A 24,882-nucleotide genomic window follows, 5' to 3' on the forward strand; every position below is an offset into this window, starting at 1 on the left:
CTTCTGAATATAACAGTACAAAAAGATAGATGTATAACAATTTGTAAATTGCCTGTCTTGAAATACTATCCATTTATAATGAACTGATTAAATGAATACTAGCTTTTTCATGGAACTTGAGGGTTTGGAATGGGGCTATTCATACTAAATACTATCTTTTTATGGTAAAACAACAATGGATACTCACTTCCTTTGTCAAGTCTTTTTACAAAGGTCAAAGAAGGTCATTAACAAGTGATGCATGATAGAATGGTCTGAGCCTTTTATGACTCAGTACACAGGATTGGAAGTTCAGGATGGAAATTCATTCAACACTTTTTAGACTACAGAGGGTAATGTTAAACAAAATTATTTTTCATTTCTCAGCTGAAGCTACATAGTGTGACTTGGCAGAATACTGTCAAAAATGCTGTTGGTTATGTATGTCTATCTTCTTTCTTTATCAGTGTGAGACAGACTTGTATTAAATTTCTTTGGGATGCCTGAAATCAAAGTCCATTTACATGAAGTAAAGATTTAACTGTCACAAAATATTACACTGTCAAATTCACAGAAGAAACTCACAATACATTGAAAAGACTTATATAAATGAAATTAACAGCAGATCTGTCACACTGCAATTTCCACAATGCAGAAGTTCCTAAACTCACTTCCTTTTTTTTTTTTTTTTTAAACTTAGATTGCTCATAGTTAGTCTGCAAAGACAGTAAAGGACAAAAGGAAAAGCAATCCAAACATTTGGGATAAATAATGTAGCACGCAGTCTAGATACACAGCTTATCCCCTATTCTTGTGTTGCCTGAATCCCAGTGTCTCTTCCTCAGTGTCAACCACTTCTACCACCCATTTCATGTGGGCTTTTTGTTGAGTTTTCCCAATTCTTTATTTCTAGTAAAACTTGACCTTGAAAAGTTCTAAGAAACATAGATATGATCCTCAACTCTCCCTAGACTCTTCTAAAGAATGTATTCTTGTTATTTTGCTCTTCTCCTGATCTGTCAAGAATATGAGCAATTGAATCTCTCAACCTCAATAAAGTCAGTAATTCCAAAGATTCAGCATATTAACACATTATCAAATTACTACAATTACTGAGAAAAAGCACAAGCATTCCAGAGGTTGTTGTTCCTAACTCTCCTGCCTTTAAAAATCAGAGTTCCAAAAAAAACCCCAAAAAACCAAAACCCCAAACTAACAAAACAAAGCCCCCATCAAAATAATAAAAAAACTCCCAAGAAACCCAAAATAGGCTTGATTATTTTCTTCTATTACCCAACTACTTTAACCTTTGTGGTATTCACTGTCTTTTTTCTATGAAAGAAATTCTAGTCCTCCACCTTCTTCAGTATGAAGATCAGCAATAATCAAGAAATTCGAAAATGTTAGAATGTTTTCCTCCCTATTACTGTAATCTGTAAGTTAAGCAAATTGATGATATTCCATAGTAGATGGGTGAGGAAGGACTGTGTGTGTAAGGCAGAAGACATTTTAGTGGCCTAGAAAACTTATGTGTCTTCTTGTGGTCGGCAGTCTGCCATAGGAAACCAGCACCCTAGGAGTGATGGGGTGGGTTGGGATGGATTGGTGTTCAGTTCTGACATGTGATGAGCTTGGGGACCTCATCTTCTATGTTGGTCCTTAGTGCTAATTGCAGGAAGACTGTGGATATTCCTGATGGTTAACTCACCCCAACTGAAATTTCCTCCTCCTTGCCCCTCTCCAGTAAGTTTTGTTTTGTAACAGTTTGAGATTGCCTTTTGGGAAAGGAGGGTCTTGATTTTTTTTTTTCTCCATAAATCTGACTGAGTTTGGGTACAAATTATTAAAAAAGTGAGCAGATGTTACTGGGACAGGTATATTTTCCACGTAAGGAAGGTGGTATTCTGTAGTTACAATGTTATTCACATGTGGATAGGCTTGGAATGTTCAGTCCTTTCTTAAACATGGCCTGCATTAGCCATTAGACAATGAGATGAACTGCACAAGACTGTATTGTTTGGTTGCTTTGCATTTCATACCAAGGCTTGTGAAGAGGAACTGGAGTTGTGGTCACACCATTTGCTTGTGCCTGAAGTCTCACTCAACAGCACAGCTAACATGTGTGAGAATACAACTGAAAGAAACCCAGGAAAAAAAGCTCTTTCTAAGAGTAAGATTCTTTTTAGAGCATCAAAAGTCAGTTAAACTTTCTTTGATTTCTCAGAGTAATTTTCCTTATTGTATTCACTGCTATTTTATAATCACTTTACCTTTTAATGTCAAATTAACGGCTTACAAGGTCACAAAAATTATATAGTAAAAATAATTCAGTGATAGTTAATGCTGAGAAATTGCATTCAGAATATTACAGACTGAATTATCTAACATTGTAAATTGAATGATCACATTTTAGTGTGTCATGATTTAAATCCATTATTTCCACTAGTATTTTTTCTCATTTTCTTCATATAACTTGCCTCAAGAATTTTAATTACTCATGACTGTAAATAATAGTATGACTTCTAATCTGTTTTTGCTGTTTGCTGACTATACATTCCACAATCAGTGACAGTTATTTTAGCCAAGTATTTAGCTAAGCCAAGTTAGAAAAGATCTAGACAGGATTTTAGTGTCATTTTCTGTAAAGTACATGACTCTAAGAAATAAATATGAGAAAGTTTGTCATTTTTTCTCAATAAATAGAAATGAAAATGTGAAATCTAGATAATTATAATAACACTGTAGGTTTCAGATATAATAATTTTTAAAATCCTCATTTAAATTTCTTTAAAATAAAGTCCCATTTCATATTCCTTCCCACCATATCTGTAGTGTTACGATGTACATGCCATCTCAGTTGCTCATGAAAAAAAAAACATTTTATTTTAATTTACAATCACAGCAAAAACCTCCTTTGAAAGTGGTGTTTTAAACAAAATATAATTAATGCTTCTGATTTTAATGTAAGACTGTCTGCCCCTGAAAATTTTCTAGACTTTTACTTCTACTGACACTTCATTATTTTTGGTTCTTTTAAATTTTTATTTACCACTAGTCTTCCCCTAATAAATCATTTGGGAGTGTAGTACATTAATGGTACTTTAGAGTTCAAATTCTGACCCCAGAAACATTGCTCCTCTTTTCTTCTAAGGTTTCTGTCAAACGAAAATACAAATATAAGGAAATAATTCCTTATTTTTGAGGTTGAGACTTTCAGAAGCTGAAGGAAACATATTGCTTTAATGGACTAATTGTTAAAAAATAAAGCTAATGCAGTTATGTGCATGTCCTTACTAACATAAAGATGGATAAAATATTCAAACGTCAGTCATCTTTGAGATAAATCAATATTAACTTGGCTTTGTTTTAATAATATCTTGTACAAGCCCATTGATTATGGTATAATACATGGCAGAAAAGTGATCTAAAAAGTACTGACACTGTGCTTGTACTTAGAATACTTTGCATTAAAAACGTCTGCAAAGAAACTATAGGTTTTCATACATCCTCAATAAAGAACATAAGAAATTTCCTTACGGCTATCCAAATGTGCATCAGCTTCAGCTGTACCAATTCATAATCCACCAAGACTCCTTAAGCCAAAGAGCTGTTATGGGGTTACCCCATTCTGTTCTCTCAGAAACAGTTTATTATGGGCACTGCTGACGGAAACCTCTCAATCCCTTCACTCATTCTGGAATTAATATTTTACATAACAATAACAGTAATGCCTGACTGTGACCTATTGTAACATAACATGATTAACCTGAAGACATACCAAATATACAACCACAAAAACCTTTTGTTAGATTGCTTTAATTGTTAGGATCAACTCTCACAAGAAAAAGTTTTTCCTACTGTCATTCATTATCCATTATAGGATTTGTAATCTGCATACATATGAATAAAATTCACAGAGAAGCAAAAGAACACACTGATTTAAGTCCAACAAATCATTTCCTTACTTTATCTTGCTGGAAGTCTATGTGATTATATAGTTAGGACTTCTAAGATGTTTTGCAGTAAGCACACACTGACTACATGATTCAGTATACAAAGGTAATTAACTTACTGACCAGGCTGGACAGAAAAAACATAGTTTTGAGTACACACACACAAATACTAGAAATGTCATTTTTAGCTATAGGTTTCTATTTTTATGACTTTTTCTTAAAAGAATTAATGTCACAAAAATTGCAGCACACCATTAAAGGCTGCCTATTTTGATACATTATTAACACACAGAGTGCCTGGAGTCATGATGTCCATTATCTTTTCATCTGGCAGAGAGCTCATCAATACAGATAACTTGGGCTGTACATAATTTTTCCGTCAGCTTGGAAAGCTGCATTAGTATTTTATTTGGGACATTCTGAAAACATAACATTTACTGTGCAGATCCTGTCCATCTGTGCACCACTCAGGCAACTTAGTTGACAGTTCCTGGAAGTGTTGATTTACTCCATGTACACAACTGACTGAATATCTACACCTACAACGGCTGCATCTTGAATTTCTGGGTGTTCAGAAGCCTGGACATCTTAGTCAATGTACAAAACCTTCACATTCTATTACATTCACCTTCCAAAATCTTATTTCTTACTAAGCAGAACAGTTCAACCTTTTATCTTATGATTTTTTAAATCATGTTTGAATTGGGATCTGAGACCACAAGCAGAGCTGTGATGTCAATTGCATTAGTCTTACATTATTCTTTCTCTGAGAAATTATTAGTGTCTATATATTGCTGATGGCCAAAAAATGAAAGGAATTAAGCAAGACTGTGTGACCAGCTGTGGCAGCTGCCCAGGCAGAGCCCCAGTGGGAATATGCTGACACCCTGGTGCCAGGCTGCAGAGTGTGCACTGCTCTTGCACCAGGAGGGGCCAGCAGCAGTGAGTGTCCCTTTGGGAGGTGTGCCCGAACACGGGAGCTTCTCTGCTTACTGACAGAGCTCTAGGAGCAGCCAAGGAGGTTGAGAAATATCAGAGTAAAGAAAAAGTTCAACTACTTTCCCTGGGACAGGCCCAAAAAGGCAGACAGAATGCATGATATGGAGGATTCCCTATCCTCTGTCCAACAGAATGCAGTGACCTAAATGACAGGGGAAAAATGGTGACAAGTTCCTACCAAGTGCAGCAGGCAAATCTCTGCAACTCTCTCCTGGCAGAATTTTGGGGTTTTTAATCATGGGTCAATTTACATGACATTGAACCTGCTGGTGATAGACTGAGTGCACCTGTTGCAAAGCAGGAAAAGGATCTTTGCACAGGAGTTTTCAGGGGTCACTGAAAGAGCTTTAAACTAAACTTGAAGGGCAAATGGATAAAGCCAGGCTTGCTAGACATCAGCCTGGGGGTAGCACACCACTGTTGGAGGGGCAGAGTGCTATGAAGGTCCTTTGGTCTGCTATCTCAACAGAGGCAGGACTGAAGATCTTTGTTCAGCAACAGCACAAGTTATTGACACATTAAGAAAACACAGAAACTCCTGAAAATGGTCATACAGGAATTAGGGCTTCTCCCCCCAAAAAGGAGGGGGGATCAATAGCCCCACTGAAGTGCATCCACACCAATGCAGGCAGCATGGGCAACAAACAGGAGGAGCTGGAAGCCACTGGGCAGCAGCAAAATCTTCAGAAGGGATAGGCAAGGAAGAAGAGTTGGCAAGGTAGCCCTGAACGTTAGGAGCGTTATGATAGTCCAGAGCCTAATGATGGTACCAATAGAGTTGAGTGGTTATGGGTAAAGATTCAGGGGGAAGGGTGACAAGGCAGACGTCCTGGTGGGAGTTTGTTACAGGCCATCCAAGGAGAATGAAGGTACACATGAAGTATTCTGTGGGAAGCTGGGAGAAGTCGCATGTTTGCTAGACCTTGTTCTCATAGGGGACTTCAACAAACAAGAACAGATAACATCTGATATGCAACAAAGAAAAGAGGAAATAGTCTAGGAGAGTTCCTGGAGGAAATGAGAAACAGGTACAGTTAAGTAAATTACTCTCAAGTTAACTTTTAACTCCTATGAGAGTCAACTAACTAAGTTTAGCTTAGTGGCTTAGCTCATCGGAATTTTGCACATTCCATGGAAGCGTGAAAACTAAATTTGGTGAAAACTAAATTACCATTCTATGTGAATAAATAGTATTCCTACTGTAAAGTAGGAACTGTTCAATTACTGTTGCAGCTGTATTGGAAGTACTGAATTTCATTGCAACCTACTTACTGTACTTTTGATAGAATTGTCTGAAAAATAAATATTAATGACTGGAGGAAATTAAAGTCTTCCATGGTTGTCGCAGTCTCTGCAACCTAAAGATGATCTGCAAAATTAAGCTGAAAGCTTAGCTCAAACAGAGGCTGCCCTGTTATGGTCATGTCCACATTCCTGGAAGAACATTGAGAGAAAAAAGCATTCATTATAACTGCACCGAGGAAGGAAACCTCAGCAAGATCATAAAGGAGTGATATGACGAAGGTATTAACAATTTTCATGCCGTGTAGTCACTTAGGAGGGTTAACCACCTTTTGCCTATACAGTTCTTTATTTTGCTTTTTGAACCCTAACAGACAGTACCAGAAAGGGTTCTGAAGTGGATTTTTCCTTTTCTCCTGGGAAAAGAACTGTCTGTAAATTCTAGCTAAAACTGTTGACAATTTTTGAATTTAAAGAAAATGCTGAGGCTAAGATTTGCAATTCATGATGATATTGATGCACTCACCAAATGTATGTAAAAAATTGCTCAGCATGGAGGGTTAGAGCAAGTATCTTCCACAAAAATACCCTGGACACTAGTCACTATACAGAGGGATCATCTGTGCTTGATCATTTCTGTGGATGCCTTCTTGTCTATTATGTTAAAAGTACTCAATTCCGGCTCCTTTACTGAAACTCACATTTCATTTGCTAGCTTGACTTTCTGAAAGTGCTGGCTAGTCTTTCTCTGTCTTTTTGACTCTCTGAATAATTAAATAATTCTTACAACCCGTGCAAAAGGAAACATAGAGAGTTTATCTGAGAATACTCCACACCTTAATGATTGGTCCATTCCCTTATGAGAACCTTGCCTCGAACCCATTGTTCACCTTAGTTAAAGCAAGGTTTTAAACTTTCACTTCTAAGGATACTATTTTAATAACTGAGATTTCTGCATTATTCAGGATATTCAGTAGTAGAACTTCTTCCAAGTAATTTATTGGAACACTTCCAGTTCCCATACAATATGTAGATGTTCACCGAACCAAAGGGAAAGCAAATGAAATTGATTACTCTATTCACTTCATTTCCATAGGGATAAGTACAGAAATGATTTTAGTATGGTACAAAGAAAGCGTTAGGGACTATTTCTGACACTGGCATATTTCATTGGGCTCTGGATGCAGAAAAAGAAGCCATGGAAAGGCTTAAATGGAAAAGAACCATAGAAATTATGTGAAAGTGAAAGAAATTCCATTTAATTGGAATTTTAAGTTCAAAGTTTCCAGTTCATTGAAAGAAGACTGGAATAGGACTCTCAGAATGTAGACGCACAAATACATTGGACTGGATAAGCACAGTTTAGTTGTAAAGCATAATTTTGTTTAAAGTATATCATAATTATTGCTTCCCACTATCTGCTTCTAGACACTGTATGAATCCAAAGACATACAATGAAGTAGCATCACCATGTATTGTCACTGGATTTCCTGCATCCTGCTGCAACATTAATCAAAGTAGTTGAACAATCGGTCTGGAACAAAGCAACTCCTCACCTTTAGTTAGGTAGATGCACTTTCCCTGTTCAGTTTCCCTTCAGTCGCTATATGGCGATGATGTGTTTCAGCAGTGAAGGATACAACCTCACCAGAAATCAACTGAGTACAAATATGGCCTCTGCTCACTTTGGCCCTGAGCAAAAACTAATTCACAGACTGTGATCAGAATTTTCATATGAAAACCTGGAAGATGCTAATGGGAGAAGCAATCCTGATTTAATTTGTTTCTTTGTAAGATATGAAACAAAGAGTAGTTCAGGTTTTAAGGGCAACAAAAAGACTCAAGAAACATATTCTGGGTTCGGGTTCTTGCCTTGTCTAATCCTGAAGTAAGATAATGCCTATCTTGGGCGAAGGTTAGAGGTAGTATGGTAAGAATACCAAGCTATTATATGCTGGCATGTAATCATGAAGAAGACAATCCTGGGTTCTGGGTTGTATGAAATCTGGCAGAGTCTGCTTTATAGGTCAATTTGAATATTTGCAATTTCTTAGATTAATAAATCAATTAGATTGATTTTGTAGTCATTTAAATTAGCAATAAATCTTCACTTAAAGAGAATGTAGTCATAATTATAAAATTTTAGACTGTAAAATGAAGATGGTAAATAACACACTGCTTGAAAATTTGGCCTAGTGGAAGAATAAAGTAATTTATTAATTGTTTTATATATCACACATTATGTACAATAACTAGAATGCTTTAAAAAGATGAATAATACATTTATAATAATTAGGATAATGTATTCATGTTAAAATCATTATTAATGAATTTTTTTATTAAGTAGTTGTTTAAATATATATTAAACAGCTAAATTTTAACAGTCAATTGCAAAAGTTTTTTCAGGTACTGCTAAATAATCACAACAACACACTAATAGGTGCTGTTGTTTGAATCAGTACGAAACTTTTTCTAATAGTTTGGGCAGCCACGGTTTTCATCACTCACTTGCTTTTAAGATTCCATTTTTATAAGAACATATAAGCTGTAGTGCTTAATTACAGAGAGTGGCAATTTAGATACTACGTATCATCTAATATTATAGCTCTGTAAGAAAAGGTAATAGCTGCCTCTACAGTATACACTATACCAGGAACTCTCTATTTCTCTCTAACCATATCATGAATATGTCTGAAAACTCTTGGCATACTTAAATAAAATTGCACAATATGCTTTTGAAAATTTCCAGCTGTCTGACTTGTTGCACTGTGCATCAGCAATCACAGTGCTGCAAGAAACAATGGTTGCAATACCAAAAATTGTAATATCCATTCATATCACTGTGTTTGAAAATTCCCAAGCTATAAATTGTTCTTGGCTTCATGGTGCTTATATGACTTGCACATAACCTACATACAATCTCTTGCAGTACAAACACAGACATAAAATAAAAATACCATCAGTTTCTCTCAAATATTAAAAGCACAAAAACAAAAAAAAAAGAAATATAAGTACGTGCTGTTCATATGGCAAACACACTTATGGAAGAACCACTTACTATTCTGCAATTGTAATTTTTTAAGTTTATGACTATAAACACAGTCACATTTTGTTGTTTCTAGACAATAGTCCCCTCTTTACATTCACTAATTACATGTGATGGAGTTATTAGTCTTCTTTTCAGAACAGAAGCTCATAAGATTGTTCTACCTTACAGGCAGCACCATTTCTGGATTCCCTACCCATATTAACAGTAACACTTGAGCTCTGATTAAACTAGTTTTGGGCACTTTTAGAAAAACAGCTTAATGGTCCTGTAGGATATAAGTCCTGAAACAACGTGCTATCCACTTGAAAAAAAAAAGAAAGAAATTAGGAAGAAATTCTTTATTCAGAGGGTGGTGAAGCACTGCAGCAGCTTGAAGGGCAGGTTAGACAGGATCCTAAGCAACCTTATCTACTGAGTGGCACCCCTGCCCATGACAGGGGGCATTGGAACTACAGGGTCTTTAAGGGCCCTTCCAACCCAAACCATTCTATGACCCTAGAATTCTTTTTCACCTCTCTGAATGGATAGAAACAGGAAGTAGATCTTCAAAAGGCCCTGGTTCTGCCACTGTAGTCAGACAAAAATTTCCTGATATCCAGAGTTTGTGGCAAATCATTCTTCATGGATGATGTCTAACAAAAAAGCAGGGAAGGTTTCTCTGTCTCAGACGGATTTCTCACTTACTCATTGGACTCTGGGAAACATCAAGCCTGTGAGCTAAGAAAGTGCAGAGCATCTAAGACTGGTGACTGCAGACTTATGGAATGTCTCAGGGCTGTGACACAGGCAATGTATGATCACATGGCTCAAAGCACTCAAAGAGGTAAGTGGCTCAGACATGTGGTAAAGAGAGGACCTAATACTCTCCTTCAGGTAGGTATGCCCAGTCAGGCCTGGCTGACTTCGTAACTTATCCAGCATCCAACTCTGAATTACAGAATACTGACTGTAAATCACTATCATTAACTAGACCAAAAAAAAAAAACAATCATTAAAATGGCCAGTATACTGACACCAGACAGTTTTTTGCTATGCTGCACTGAAGAGAACTGTTCTTGTTGTGCTGGTGTTAATTCATAGAGGATTCTAAGGGAGAAGAGAGATTGAAGGAATGCATCATTTCTCCAGTCAGGGAACTTGGAATGAAGGAGAAAGGTTGGGTTTGGGTATTTTTGGTGGGTTTTTTTGTTTGTTTGTTTTTGTTTGGTTTTTTTTTTTGGTTTTTTTTTTTTTTTTTGGCGACTGTGAAAACAAGTTTAAGCAACTTTCTAATAAAACAGCTTTTAAAATGGCATTTCGTGAATGCCTGCTCATGGTCCACCAAAATGCAGCAGCTCAGACTCTCAACCAGCAAGATAACCAAGTCCAGTGGTGGAATCCTCTAGCAGGAAGCTAAGTAGCTGCTACTTTGGATTCACATCCTTCAGAGATGCTGATGGCCACAGACAGTTCCAACAGTCAGATTGTTGTCTTCCAGCACATACAGAAGTTTTCTGAAAGTGAGATGTGCAAATTAACTGTCCCTTTGGAAGCATGCAAGTTTGGGCATGAATTTGAGTTTGTAAATAAGTTAGCTTTCTAAAGCAATTTTCTTTTTCTTTTCATAAAACATATTCTACAAAACTCCCTTCCCCTACAAGAGTAACAACAGGAAAGATAGGAAGGGAGCCTTTATCAGGGAATGTAATGAGAGGACGAAATCTAGCAGCTTTAAACTAAAAGAGAATAGGTTTAGATCAGATGTTAGGAGAAAATTCTTTGCAGTGAGAGTGGTGAGACACTGGAACAGGTTGCCCAGAGAATTGGTGATGAAAACAGAGAGTGACACTGGGACAAAGACATGGCTTCTTATCCACACTTTGGATATGCTAATGCAGGATTGTAGGATATAGCAGTGCAGAAATTCTAGATGATTTTTAAGTAAACAGGTTGGAAGCCTATGTCTCTGAACCTAAACAAGGAAGGAAGAATTGTCAAGGTTATCTTGAGGATCTGATGCATGAGATTTCTACAATAAAGACAAAGACTCACTTGTGTTACATGATGACCACCAAGACATCTGGGAGTACTTAAACTACTGAAACTGCTTTCTATTCTAAAACAATCTAGGCTAGAAGACTGAAGTCCTTAGATCTTGTAGGTTGGATTGCTGGGGCTAGGGTCACAGCAATTGTATCACTGACATCTGCAAAAGCAGGAGGGAAAGGCCCAGGGGGAAGATAAGCCTTTAAAATTCCAACAGCCATAAAGTCTTCCCACTGAATCCATGATAGATTTTCCACAAATTTCTGAACACAGTCAAGTACATGGTATCAATTCTCAGTGGAGAAACTCTGAAGTAGGCACATTTCTGTAGAACCAGAAATTGCACACATTTTCTAGATTTTTAACCAATGCTACAGGAAGGAAAGGACAGGCTGAAGTAGAGAATTTTGAAATTCCAGAGATTATAGGATCACAGAATTTTAAAGTTGTAAAGATGTCTAAGATCATTAAGTCCAACCATTGACCTAGCACAATTCCATTCAGCACTAAACCATATTCCCAAGTGCCACATCTACATGCCTTTTGAACACTTCAAGACATGGCGATTTTACCGCTTCCCTGGATGGCCTGTTTCAATGCCTGACCACCTTTTCAATGAGGCAATTTTTGCTAATGTCCAATCAAAACCTTCCCAGGCACAACTTGAGGCCATTTCCTCTAGTCCTATTGCTTGTTGTTCACTTGGGAGTAGAAGCCAAACCCACCTCATTACAACCTCCTTTCAGGTAGCTGTAGAGAGCCATGATGCACCCATGAATGCATTTCTACAAGATGTATTTGAAGGTCTCTGTTTTTATACTGGGTAGTGGAGAATATGGAGATCTTTTCTGTAAGTTTGACAGATATCAGAAAAGCATCCATTATTAATCAAATTTCTATTTGATGCAAGCATCCAGAAGGCAATGAGATGATATGCAGTACTCTGTAAATGGTGGGTGAGGAGGAAGTGGCCCTCTTTATTAAGCCTCAGGAGGATTTAAAGTCAGCTTGTACATTCAAATACCATCAAAGCGTCCTTTTTGGAAGGTGACATCGAAAGATTTTAGCTTACAATGGCTCTTGTGGTCACTAAAGACAGTGGCCATGTGGAGGAACAGTGCTGCAGGTGCAGGAAAAGGCTGAAAGAGTGAGTCTCCCATATCCTATTTGTGTTATTCTGATGTGACCCAGGGAGCTCACATGTTACACCCATCCCTTCAAGTAAAATTTGTCATATTGTTCTCCTCCTATGAAAAGGCAGCCCTGAAACAGAGGTGGACTTAAGTCATTCAAGGAGGAACAAAATGTGCTGGGAGTAACCACAAGCTCTAGTAGATTGTAAATTGCAGATTGCTCAGATAAACCAATGAGAGATAGATAAAGTGTTCCATTAAAATGCAGACTCTCAGTCTGTCTGTTCTGTCCCATGGAGAAGGGGGAGCCTCCTTAGCATGAAAGAAAAGAAGGCATACTGAAGTTTCTTCTCATTTTCTTCAGCAACAGTTTCCTGGCTGCCAGTTTTATGGAATTTGCTTTTTCCAAAATCCTTTTAGTGTTTGGAATTATATACTTCGAGTGTTAGGAGAGCTGTTAAATACACATAAAGCAAGCTAGCATTTTATCTTGATAGCAAGGTTCATGGCTTTGTGAAAATACTAAGGAATTATTTTATTATATATTTTCTTTGGCCATAAAAGATGAGAAAAATGAGCCTTAGCTTAGGAAATAGCCCCCATCCACTAATATGGTTTGTGTGGATAACAGTATGGTATATTCCTGTACTGGGAATATGCTCATCACAGAACTGGTGAAGGTCAATGCTGCCCTGGAGGGAAGACACTGCCAGAAAAATATGCAAAAATGGGACACATACACACAGATAGAGTAAGGGGTAAGGAAACAGCATGTGGCCAAGAATGAGAATACTCATTCTCCATGAGCTTCACTGAAATGTAAACAAAAGGAGGAGACAAAAAAAAAAAAAAAAAAAAAAGAGAAGAAATAAAACTAAATAAAAAGGAAAGTTGAAATAAATTAAAACAAAAATCAAAGAACTCCATGGCAAAAGAGTCATGCAGGCAAAATGCACAATGAGGGTGCTCTGACTCAGACAAGTGCTTCAAAGGAACTGAGGTCAAAGTGTTCCTTCACTGTTGCACTGTAGGCATGAAAGCAGGCAGGGGCTATTCTGTGCATACCACTGAAGCAATAGGAAAGAATCTTCAGAGTGAATACCAAATATCCAATTTGAATCTACACATGGGACAAAAAATTTAAAAAATACAAGTGCAATAGGTGCAAAAGCTGTCTCCCCAATACACGAAATTAAGAAAGAAGTAGGCTGGCATGACTGCCAGCTGAAGCGCTGAAAACTTCAGTGAGAATGGGCCAACATGCAAAACCAAGAAGCATTAAAAGTAAATTTCAAAATTAACTTAGTAAAAGTTTCTTTGACAAATTTCAGTTGTGGATAAAACTACAGGGACATTTCAGTTAACATAGACTGGTAGAGAAGTCAGGATGTATTGACAGTATTTGGTGCTCAAAGCAGGCTACTTGCATTGCCAAATTGGCATAAGGTAAGGAATCACAGACACATGGCATGAAAGCAGTGCACCGTCATGTATTAACAATTTTTCATATTAAAAAGTAGAAGAAGCCTGTTGAAACAATCACTTCTTAGTTTCACTATTTTTCCACTAATCTCTGTTGATAGGAATTAAAGACTTGAATAATTGGGATTTTTGACATATGACAAAAAGACAAAAATTGTATTGCAAAAACCCAGAAATCTTTGATCACTAAACAAATTTCTAGCAGATTAAGCCATTGAGAAAACACCCAAGCACAGGAAATTACAAAAACCCAGTAACACAAAGGCCCCTGAACGTAGGTCCGACAGCATATCACCGTATCTTAAGCCTTGCATTGTTATTCTTAGCCTTAGGATTTCAAATGGCAGCACCTATGCGTGTGTAGCAACCCCAATTCCCATTCATACACTTCTCTACTTTTGGATGTTTTTTATAATGAAATCTGTTGTAAATATGTAATTTATGCTTATATTTCCAGCTATAACTGTAATTCAATATATTTCCTCTGAAAAACAACCTGATACTGTATCTCATGTAAATCATTCTGCCCCATGAAAACCTTAGGCTGAAGGAATCCACCTTTTTTTCCTTGAAAAAAGGACTACTTTCGTTGAAGTAGTTAACCCACTATTTAATAAAGCAAGGTAATGCTTTGCCTCTTTAAATCTATATTATATGTCTTACCACCAGATCAGGATGACACTTGCAATTAAAAAAATTACTTCCAAGTACCATTCACAGTTTACATTGCACTGTTTTCTCACACTGTTCTAGCAGTCAAACTGCCTTGAGCACAGTCTACACATCTCACAAAATAAAAACAGAAAGATATTGTTTTTTTAAGAAGCTACAGAAAATAAGAGTAACATATGAGGGGCACACACCCACATACTTTTAATACTATTCTTTTTTTAAAGTATGCTCTCTTTTTTAAATTTTGTATTCTGCTTAGGATATTCTACTTAGGATTACCTTAGGATATACTTACAAGTCTGACAGAACTGCTAAACTGTTTGGCTTTCTCTGTAATTACCCATATTCCTTCCTGATGGCTTCAGCTCCCATTTGATGTCTGCTCTGACCTCTTAAGATAAATTTAATTTCTTCTCATAACTTACAAATATGCTTCAGTATTTGTAGTCAATATCTAGTCTTCTGTTATTAGTTCTTCTCTATCTCTACCCAACTCTCACTGTCATGATCGAACCAGTTCCTTTGTTCACCTACTATTCTTCATTATGTCATGACTTACAAATCATTGCTATTTACGATATTCTTCCATCCCCTGTTCTCTCTCACCTGCCATTAATTACCAATTATATCCATTTTTCTAAAGATTCTAAGGCTTTGTTCCTCCTTTCCACTGTAACGTCCACTTTGCACTCCTTCAGCTCTGTGTGCTAACAGCCAAATATTCAGGTCCTAGTGTGCTAGCAGTGCACCAGTGGCCTGCTCACTTGCTCTGTGAAAACTGCGCTCTCTCACCTGAATGGCCAACCAAATGCTTTTCTCAAGCTAAACTGACTTTTATCTCCACACCTTTTTGCTGCCTTTATTTGCCAGTTCTCTACTCCTTTTATTTCCATGTCTCTCTATGCATTAATTACAAGAAAACAAAGAAAACACAATATGAAATTTATCATCCCATAAGAATTTTCCTTCAGATGCCTTCCATTTTTTGCATTTATTTTTTTTTAAATTGGTGGCAGTATTTTTACCCTCCTGTTCTGTACTCTGCACCACTGACATTTGCTTACCTAAATCTCTTTTTCAGTCTCTCATTTACCTTCAGATCTTTAACAGAAAGTAGACGGAAGACAGAAAATACATTTTGCCTTTCCCACCACAGAAAAAAACCCTCAACTGCTCTCTCCAACAGCTCTGCTATCCTTTTGTTTCTAAACTCGTTAAGCATGCTACTTAGAACTGATCATAATCACCATCCAGACAGCGCAGTCACTGAGACAACTGTGAGTGTATCAGATTAAAAGGTCTATTTAGTCCGGTAAATTCTCCCTAGAAGTGGCCAAAAGCAGATCCTCACCAAAAAAAAAAAAAAGGTGTGAGAAGTACAGTTACTATGCCTATACTGATGACTGACATCTACTTTTCTGTTTCAGATTTCTCTCCCCTAAAAAACTAAAACTAAACTATCAAAACTAAAGTATTAGTCAGCTTCTACCACTTTTTGTAAAGATTTTACCATTCATTAAAATCTCTAGGATTTTCCTGTCCCAGCCTTCCTCAAGCAGTATAGATTTGTCTCTCCAATACATGAATTTGTTCTTGAAATGATCTTAAATTTACCAGGAATAATTTTAAATTTAAATATATATTTGGATCCTCCTGTTCTCATTATTTCTAAAACTTGCATGTGCTTTCTATGTAGCATATCTAAGACTATTCATACATAAAAATTTTATTTCTCATCATCACTTTTGTCTTATGCCTTAATTACTCTAACAGTTCTTAAGCTCATGACAAAAGTAATTTTCTCAGCAATTACAAAACTCCTGCAAGTACAACTCCTTTTATTCCACTACTTTGACCACGTTACTGGCCTTCTTTCTCCACAATTATGGACTCTCTTCTCCATCACATGAAATTAAAGACTTGATTTGATTTTTTAAAGTCCTTCCAGGCATTTATTGACGTATTAATTACCTTCTAATGACTACTCAGGCATTGAATCTCATTTCCATTCAGTCCATGATACCTATCTCAGCCAAGTGTTTTATTTTCCAACAGCTCCTACACACTGCCTTCACATTCAAAGGGTGCTTGCAAAGCTTCACTATTTTCTTTTCAAAAGGCCTCTTAAGACACATCCCAATTGATATGCCCAAAACTCAGTTACAGTTAGAAACGACTAGTGCACCAGGGGGCTTGGTACCAGGGCTAGTGTACAATAGATTTGTCCCTTATCTCTTGTTCAAACTTCTTTGTAAATGGTCCAATATTGGAACAATCCTTTTTGGTTGGTTTGGTTTTTGGTTTTTTTTTTTTTTTGGGTTTTTTTTTTTTTTTGGGTTTTTTTTTTTGTTGTTTTTTTTGTTTTGTTTTTTTTTGTTTTTTTTTTTTTTTTTGTCCACTGACATATGGAATAGCACAATGTATCCTTCTGGATCTTCAGTACAGGCAGAGACAGTAATAGATTGTTCTTGTTACATTGTGCAGTTTAGAACGCATAATTGGAGATTTCAGACTTTTCCCTTTCCCCTTCTTAGTTATGCCTAGAAGAACTTAATGCTGTCACCCAGCTGAGCATAGTCATAAGTAAACACTTTTACTAAACATTTACTACCCAATTTTTTTCTGGACACTGGCCTCCATTCTGAAGTATCTGAAGAACTTGAGTTTTGCACTTTTAAATGCAACATGCATTCACATACCTGCAATCTGCTACACAGTTTTGCTCATGCTTATCTGGTTGATGCCAGTGAGCTTTCTCAAATGAGTGAGGATTACTCACATTAACAAAATTTGGAAAAGTGAAGCCTTAACTTTTGAAAAGTACCACCTTAATTTTTTTCTATTTTATGAAATCAGGCCTAACAAGTAAACATTTACTTTTTTTAAAAAATGCTGTGATTTTTCTGATATCAGAAAAGGTGTTGAATTGCCACACAGTTAGGCTTTAAATTAGCACATCCATCTACTGTATCGCTTTGGGAATAGGTCCATTTCACCAAAGTACCAGAATATAATGTTTTAGAGGACAGGATTTATTAAACATCTAACGTAAAACTATCTTATGACAGACTAACAGTCTAGAAAAGGTTACTATCTAAATATCTTTACTGCTCACTTATAGAAGTGACAGGTTTTAGCACGTATTAGTATGTATTCTCAACCTTTGCATGATTCTATTCCACTTTTAAACATTATTTCTAAATCTTTGTAAACCTTCTAAATCATTATTTCTAAATCTTCTTATCTCTAAAGAGCACTGACACTCTCCAATACACATTCATACTTAAATGCAAGTGAACTAACCTCCTAACATCATAAAAAATAGATAGCACCAATAAAAACAAAACACTTTATATTTCTTTTAGGAATATATTTCCTTTAGTAAGGAAATTTGTACAGATTACAACCTTAACAAACCTTTTTGTTTATATAACAATATTTCTTTTTGTGCTTTTTTTCTTTTTGTTACTCTCAAATATAATTCTTAATGGGTTTAATTTCCAAGTCATACATTTGAAGTTTCTCTCCCCTCTTTAAGTCTTTTCAAAAAAACCCCACCAAAAATCCCTGTCCAAAGCAGTATTTGTTCCAGATCCCCTCATTATAGTTTGAGGCCAAGGAAGGGAATTTTCTAGTTAATAACACAGCCCTGCCTATTACTGGATCAAATTCCACCCTGCCAATGGAGCAAGTCCAGCAAGATGAACATGTGCTTTCACTAATGGACTACAGCAAGGTTAAATAGGTCTTTCTGATATGATCCTAAGAAGGATACTGAAAAATTCCAAATCTCTGTTATTCATCATATCAAACGTCATCAACTTGTTTGTATGCTCATCTTCCACTGCTAGCCCATGGGTTAATTTTTTGGGTTTTGGTGGGGGTTTTTGTTTGGTTTTGGGGTTTTTTTAAGTTTTAAGGTTTATTCCTGTAATAAAATCTATGTGTTACAAGGATTAGATTCTTAAGAGTGAATAATGTAGTAGTTGCTGAAACTGGAACTGAACAGTGACACTGGAAGGATTTCTATCAGAATAGAAATATTCTGTTTTTCGAATGTACTGCCCCAAAAGAGGCGCCCCTTGGATTTACTTTGCCTTCCATGGAGCAACAGAAACCACAGAACATGTTAGAAATTAAGTGTAATATTTAAATCTATTCCAGTATTCTGAATGAAAACATAAAAAAATCTCTTCCTTTTTAAGTCCTTACACATTGTTACATTCCTTAAATACATGAGGTGAAAGCAAATCTGAAGAGCTGGTGTAAATCTGCATAGACCTGAGTGTAAATAGAGCAGGTGTGTATAGATCTGGTGTAAATCTGCATTTACCTGAAAAAAAGCTGGCTTTGTAAATAGCACCAATTTTCTCTCCTAAAACACTGCCTACAAAGTTCTAATAAGTAAAAGACTGGTAGAGAGAATCCTAGGAAGATGGACTGAGGCAGACTACTGGTTGTTCAGACAGTAAACTACTCTTGTCCAAATACTGTACATAATGTAATTCAAGAAGTCCTGCTTTTCGGGGAACTTTTAAGTACATTCACTACTTCAGCTAAAGATGTTTTTAATTCCTTCTGTATTGAAATGGTCTCACTCTTAGCTTCTTGCCAAAACTAACTAAAAAGTCACCATAAAACAAGTTTTTGTGTAGTGCAGAAAATGACTCAGAACCTGTCCAAATGTTTAAGCCAAGAGAGTTGTTAAAAACAGCCAATACTATTACAGTAAAGAATATGGGGAAAGAGTGAGTGCGTTTTAAGACTGATTCCCCTTATAAAATTACACAGACAACTGCAGTTTGAAACTTCCTTTTAGATTCTGTTACTACAAGAGGAACATTCTGTGTAGGAGACTAAGAAAGGTACTGCTGTGTTCCCTCAAAGAGCTGGGTGATCTTTCGGGTGTCAGGAATTGACCTCAGGATTGTATGCCTAACTTACTATTTGAGTTGCAACACCATGAAATCTTTTTGTATGCTATTTTGCCAAGAAAGAAAGGACAGACTGATATGACTTACCTAAAAAATGAAAGACAAGGTTAAGAAAAAAATCAAGTATTAAGCTATTGAATAAGAAACATGAATCTGGGTTCTTTCCTTCCTCCTTCCTCCCCCCCCCCAAAAAAAAAAAAAAAAAAAAGGTGACAACTCATGCAGTGAATGATGTTTAACTTCTGTCTCTTCAGTTCCTTTTTACTTCCCTTGTAAGCTTGGCCAAACTTTGTTGCCTACTGTGTCATCTACTGACTCCTCTTTGCTTCTCTTTGCTCCTCTTTGCTTCTCAGAAACTGAACAGTTGTTCTTCAAGCTTGGGCTTGATTCTGCTGTCCACAGATAGATATCTAATGACATTTCAGATGTCCTTTAATATCCACTTGGCCTCCCTCTGCAGTTCCAGAGTCCCTCATAAGTTCTGTCATATCTGCTATTCTGTGGACGTATTTAGGCTACCTTGGAACACCTCAGATAGTACTAGATGCCTCTTTGCAGGCAACTGTGTCATATCTTTGCTGTCTAACAACTATTTTCAGATACTCTAATTGCAAACTATTGCTGTTGTAATCTTTGCTAGGAAAAGGGTAAGATTGCTATGGATATGGATATGTAAGAAATAAAGATTTTTTTTAAGGTTAAAAAAAAGCCCGAAGGACCAAATCCCATGCCAAACCATGTCTGTGTAGAAACAAAATCTACCACCTTAATTTTCTGGAGTGTTTTGCAAATCTTTTACTTTTTTACATCATAAAGCCTCTCTCCAGGAAAGTTTACCAAATCTTTCCTTGGAGGATTTATAAAGGAAAAAAATTGAAGTCCACTGGCTCTGTAAGTACTAGCCCTCAATCTGAACGGCTGTAAGCAAATACTCCAGATATTCTGTATCCAAGGAATGCTTATCACGTTCACACAACTGCCATTACCATCCAACCATGTCTTTTCTATAAAACTCCAATCAAACACAGGCACAGAAAAATGACCCGAGTGCTCTGGCCTTTGAGAGCTCCATCATCTCTGAGCTCTTAGGATCAAAACTAAAAAAAGATACAATTATCTTACTAAATGTGTTCCTCAGATGTTATAAAATACAATTTCCAGGATGGAATTTAAAACCTCTAAAGAATTCCGATATGCAAAGTGGTATTAAGGCTTCCCTAAGAGATCTGCTGGAGCTCTGAGTTTCTCCCCCCACCTCTCCCTGAACATGCTACCACTACAATGCTCCAACTTCCAGCTCATGTTCTGAAACGTAATGTTGCTGAAACGGAGCTGTGAAAAAAGGACCTGCACATTTCAGCTGCTGAAACAGCTACTGGTGGACAGAACTTTGTGTTCTACTGCTCTGAACTGTGCCAAGACTGAAAAGTCAGCTACTACATTTTTACAGTAGATGAATACACAAACAACAGAAGCTTTCTTCGTCTCTCCCCTCTGGACCCTAAGCTTGAAGAAAGAACAAAATCAAACTTTGAGTGAGTCTTTAAAAAACAATAAAGACATGTTTAAAGTTAAGAAAGTGAATCTGGGAGTTCCAAGTTCTCTGTCACATCTCATCATGATTTAACTACTTACAGAATTTACCAACCTCTAAAGACCATTTCCACAGCAAGCCAAAAACTAGAAGAACATAACAGAACCAAATCACTACACCTTTTGATATGTAACTGGTCTTAAAAATCAACTTCAAGTGGGTGCAAGTGCTAGCTGGTGAGGCATATAGGATCTTCTGCTGTATTTTCCAGAAACCTTGGAAGTAAAAATCATTTTGTTTTTAAAAAAATGACTGAAAATACATACATTTTTTTTAAAGAACAAATTACCTGACAAGGCTTTTTCATTTTAATGGCTATAACATGGTATCTGTAACAGCAGAGTTCACAGGTCCATGACCCTCTTTCACTTATCCACTTTAACAGGCAAAGCTGATGCGTGTATCGTACTGAGCCATCACAGCGACAGGGGTTTAACAATTCACCCTGGAAAGGCAATACAGAAACATCAACTTTAAAGGAACCTTCCATGTACATGTACACTCAATACCAAAATATTTAGGGGTCTGTAACAATGACCTGGTCTCAATTTCACTGTGTGAAAAAGCATGTATTTTTGGCTATGAAATACTCAAAAATGTCTAAAAAATACCTAGCTGCTTCTAATGAGAAAAGCCATGTTCATGAACTTACGTGAAACAATCAAAATATTACCATGCATTAAACAACAGTGCCATTAGCTTTTTCGAATACCTCAAAAGGTACCAGAAGTGGTTGGATACATTCCTCCCACAGATACTTGCAGTCATCACTCAGAAAAAAATGTGTGATGTCACAATTCCAAGAGAACCTTGCTCTTGGAGCACAGCTCTGTGCTGTCCAGCTAGCCAGCTGTCAGGCAGGACCTTAAATAATTTAACTAAGCACTTCCCCCAGTAGTTTCTGTATTATATAAAAAATCAGCTATTCTCTTCTTTCCAACTCCAAGACAAGCTAGAAAACGCCAGTTACAGTTCCATTGCTGACATTATGCCCCATAATGTCACGACAGTGATGATACTTGGAGGTCTTCTCAGCATTACCTGTAAGCTAACACTCTCATTTTAAAGTCTAAGAGAAACCTGAGAAATTCGAGTTGTTTAGAGTCCCTCAGAGGTGAACCAGGGAGCGCGAGCGCCAGAGGACACCCAGCGTGCAAGCCAGACACGGCAAAATCCCGGAATTCTCCCAAAGCTCTGCGCCGGCTCAGGTTCGCCCCAGGCGTTTGCCACAGCCAGCTCGCACAGCGGCAGCCGCGGCTCGCACGGCCGGGGAAGGCGATTCTTGCCGGGGAGCGACGCCGAGATCAGCACCAGGGACAGGGCTCGGCCCCGGAGCGGAGGGTGCGAAGGCGTGCGGGGTGCCGGCCGCCCGCCCCCGGCGCCTCTGCTCACCTGCTCGGGGCCCTGGAAGCAGATCTTGCAGATGGGGCCGGCCCCACCGGCGTGGCCGGCGCTGCCGCTCTCGCTGCTGCTGCACACCGAGCGCGTCTCGGGCTTGTCGCCGCCGGCGGCCCCGCTCTCCGAGCCGCTCCTCGGGCCCTCGCCCTCCTCGGGGGTGTCCCCGCTCGCCTCCCCCGCCCCGGCCGGCAGCTCCAGCGGGGCGGCGGCGGCTCGCGGCGGCTCCCCGGCAGGGAGCACGACGCTCCCCGAGGCGCAGTTCATGCCCCGGGGCACCCGCTCCCCCGGGGCGGGGACGGCCCGAAGCGGCGGATGGCGGCGGGCAGGGGGCGGCGGGGGCGGCTCGGGGCTGCCGGCGGCCGGGAAGGTGACCCGGCGCGGCCGCTCCCTCACGGCCCGGCGCTGTGCGAGGAGCGGCGCGCGGGGCCGCGGGCGGCGGGGCGGGGCGGGGCGGGCGGCACGCGCGGAGGGACGGAGGGAGGGAGGGAGGGAGAGAGGGAGGGAGACAGGCGCGGGTCCGGCACCGGCCACCGCCACCGCCGCCACCGCACCGCTCCGGGAAAGCCGCCGCCCCCGCCAGCGCCCTAGCGCCTGCCCAGCCGGGCGAAACCGCTGCCCCTTTCCGGGACGAATATCCTTGCCTGCTCTCCCACCTGCCCCGCGGCGTCCCTGCCCTCAGCACCGGCTTCCCCCGCACCCCGGCGGCCGCGGCCCCTGCCCCGCCCCGCGGGCGCTGCCTTTTCTTCCCTTTGTGGCCACCTCCTGGCCCTGCTCCCGGCGCCCGGTGCTCAAGGAGCTCCTTAACCACGGGCCCCCAGCGCCGCAGGATGCGGCCCTTCAGGGGACACCTACAGATATTTCTGCTTTGTCGGGGTTTTGGCTGCAGGAGGTTGCAGAACGAATATTCAACAGTTGTTCTTTGGGTGTGAAACAGTAGCTCTCCCCGTCTTCTGTGGCTGGCTTTTTTTTTCCTTTTTTTTTTTTCTTTTTCCTTTAATTCATTACATCACCTCATTTTCAAAATTAAATCTGCTAAAAGCATCACGATCAAATACCTTCTAAAAAAATCCTCAACAGTTAGAAATTCTTTAAAGTTTGGCTGGGACTGCTGAAGGAAAGTAGGTGTGAATTTCAGCATCGAGTATGACACCAGTGCACATTTGATCTCGTGAATATGACAGCAACTGTCTGTGCAGGGAAGGAGAGAGAAATAAAACCTAAAAAAAAAAAAAAAAAAAGAAAGAAAACCAAAAAACCAAAACAAAACAAAACTAACCCCCAATAATTGTGAAGCCATATGCTTTTCCATAGCCTCATTTAGATCCAAAATGTGATGAAATCACACGCCTTCCTCATTGGCCACTTATATGTAGTCTCAAGATGAGGGAGTACCCGATGAGCTCAGCCAGTGCCTTCACTGGCTGTGTTGTGATAGTAGTGGCTTTCTTGTTGTGGATATTTTATCAGAACACCAAAGCAGCACACAGAACCAAAGCAGCACTCCTCAGCACACGATCTCACAGCATAGCTCTCAAGCTCTTGAAAAAGGCTTGCAGAGTATATTCCAAACACCAGGTCCGACCTTTCAGCCTGGCTGGAGACCAGCTCAGCAATGTGCTGTTGGCAGAAAAGCATCAGACCCATATTGCAGGAGACTGACATTCAAACCAGTTAGGGCAAAGTGCTGTTAAAGCAATTTCAGTCCCCCTAGAGTCTGTGTCTATTACAAGAGGCCATGCAACAGATATATTAAGGACAAGGAACACCTATTTACAGTATTGCTCTAAAAAAAAGCATATTCAGAGGATGACTTCTCATAGTGGAATGAGAAGTATCATTGTAACTTTTTTCATCAGCCACTAATTCCAATTCCCATGAAAATCTATTTTTCTGGCAACTCTACATTAACTAAGTCAGGGGTGGCCATTTACCTTGGCCTTAGAACAAGATGTTACAATCCTAAAATTACACTTGTTCACAAGGTGGTTCTTAAGTAAGTAAATAACATGGATTTGTCCAGATTTGATAATGTAAAGGAAAAAAAAATGGCACATTGATGGAGATTTTGATGAACAGCAGATGCTGTGGAGCTAGGAAATTCTCTACATATAATTTTTGTCATAGCAATGTAATACCTGAAGGGGTTGCCAGAGAGGCTAAACAAAAGTGAAAACAGAACTAATCAAATAGATTATTTCTACAGAAAGGAGAGGTAATCACAAAAAATGATGGGGAAATAAAAGGAAGTGTCAGAACAAACAGATGAGTCAAAAATACTGGGTAGAAGAGAACTAAAGCAAAAGCAGAAGGAAAAGACAATGGAACTAAAGGAGTGAAGTGAGAAATGACTACTAAAATGTTACTCAGCCATATCTGAGTAATACAGCATGCCCTTGCCCTTTGCTGTATGTGGACGTTAATG

The 24,882-nt window shown here is 38.7% G+C and overlaps 1 protein-coding gene across 1 annotated transcript in view; it reads right to left on the reverse strand.

The window, feature by feature from the left end:
* The window catches only part of MARCHF11 (membrane associated ring-CH-type finger 11), a 32,136-nt gene extending 9,412 nt beyond the window's left edge, over window positions 1-22,724 (reverse strand). The window contains exons 1-2 of the mRNA XM_066206060.1: window positions 22,455-22,724; window positions 21,352-21,507 (exon numbers count right to left, since the gene is read on the reverse strand). Of these exons, the coding sequence (XP_066062157.1) occupies window positions 21,352-21,507; window positions 22,455-22,724 (426 nt within the window). The remainder of the gene's footprint in view (window positions 1-21,351; window positions 21,508-22,454) is intronic.
* Between the last annotated feature and the right edge of the window lie 2,158 nt (window positions 22,725-24,882).

This window comes from Chamaea fasciata, unplaced genomic scaffold, assembly GCF_029207755.1.
Source record: "Chamaea fasciata isolate MVZ Bird 193981 ecotype frontalis unplaced genomic scaffold, bChaFas1.0.hap1 SCAF_1, whole genome shotgun sequence".
Taxonomy (NCBI): domain Eukaryota; kingdom Metazoa; phylum Chordata; class Aves; order Passeriformes; family Sylviidae; genus Chamaea; species Chamaea fasciata.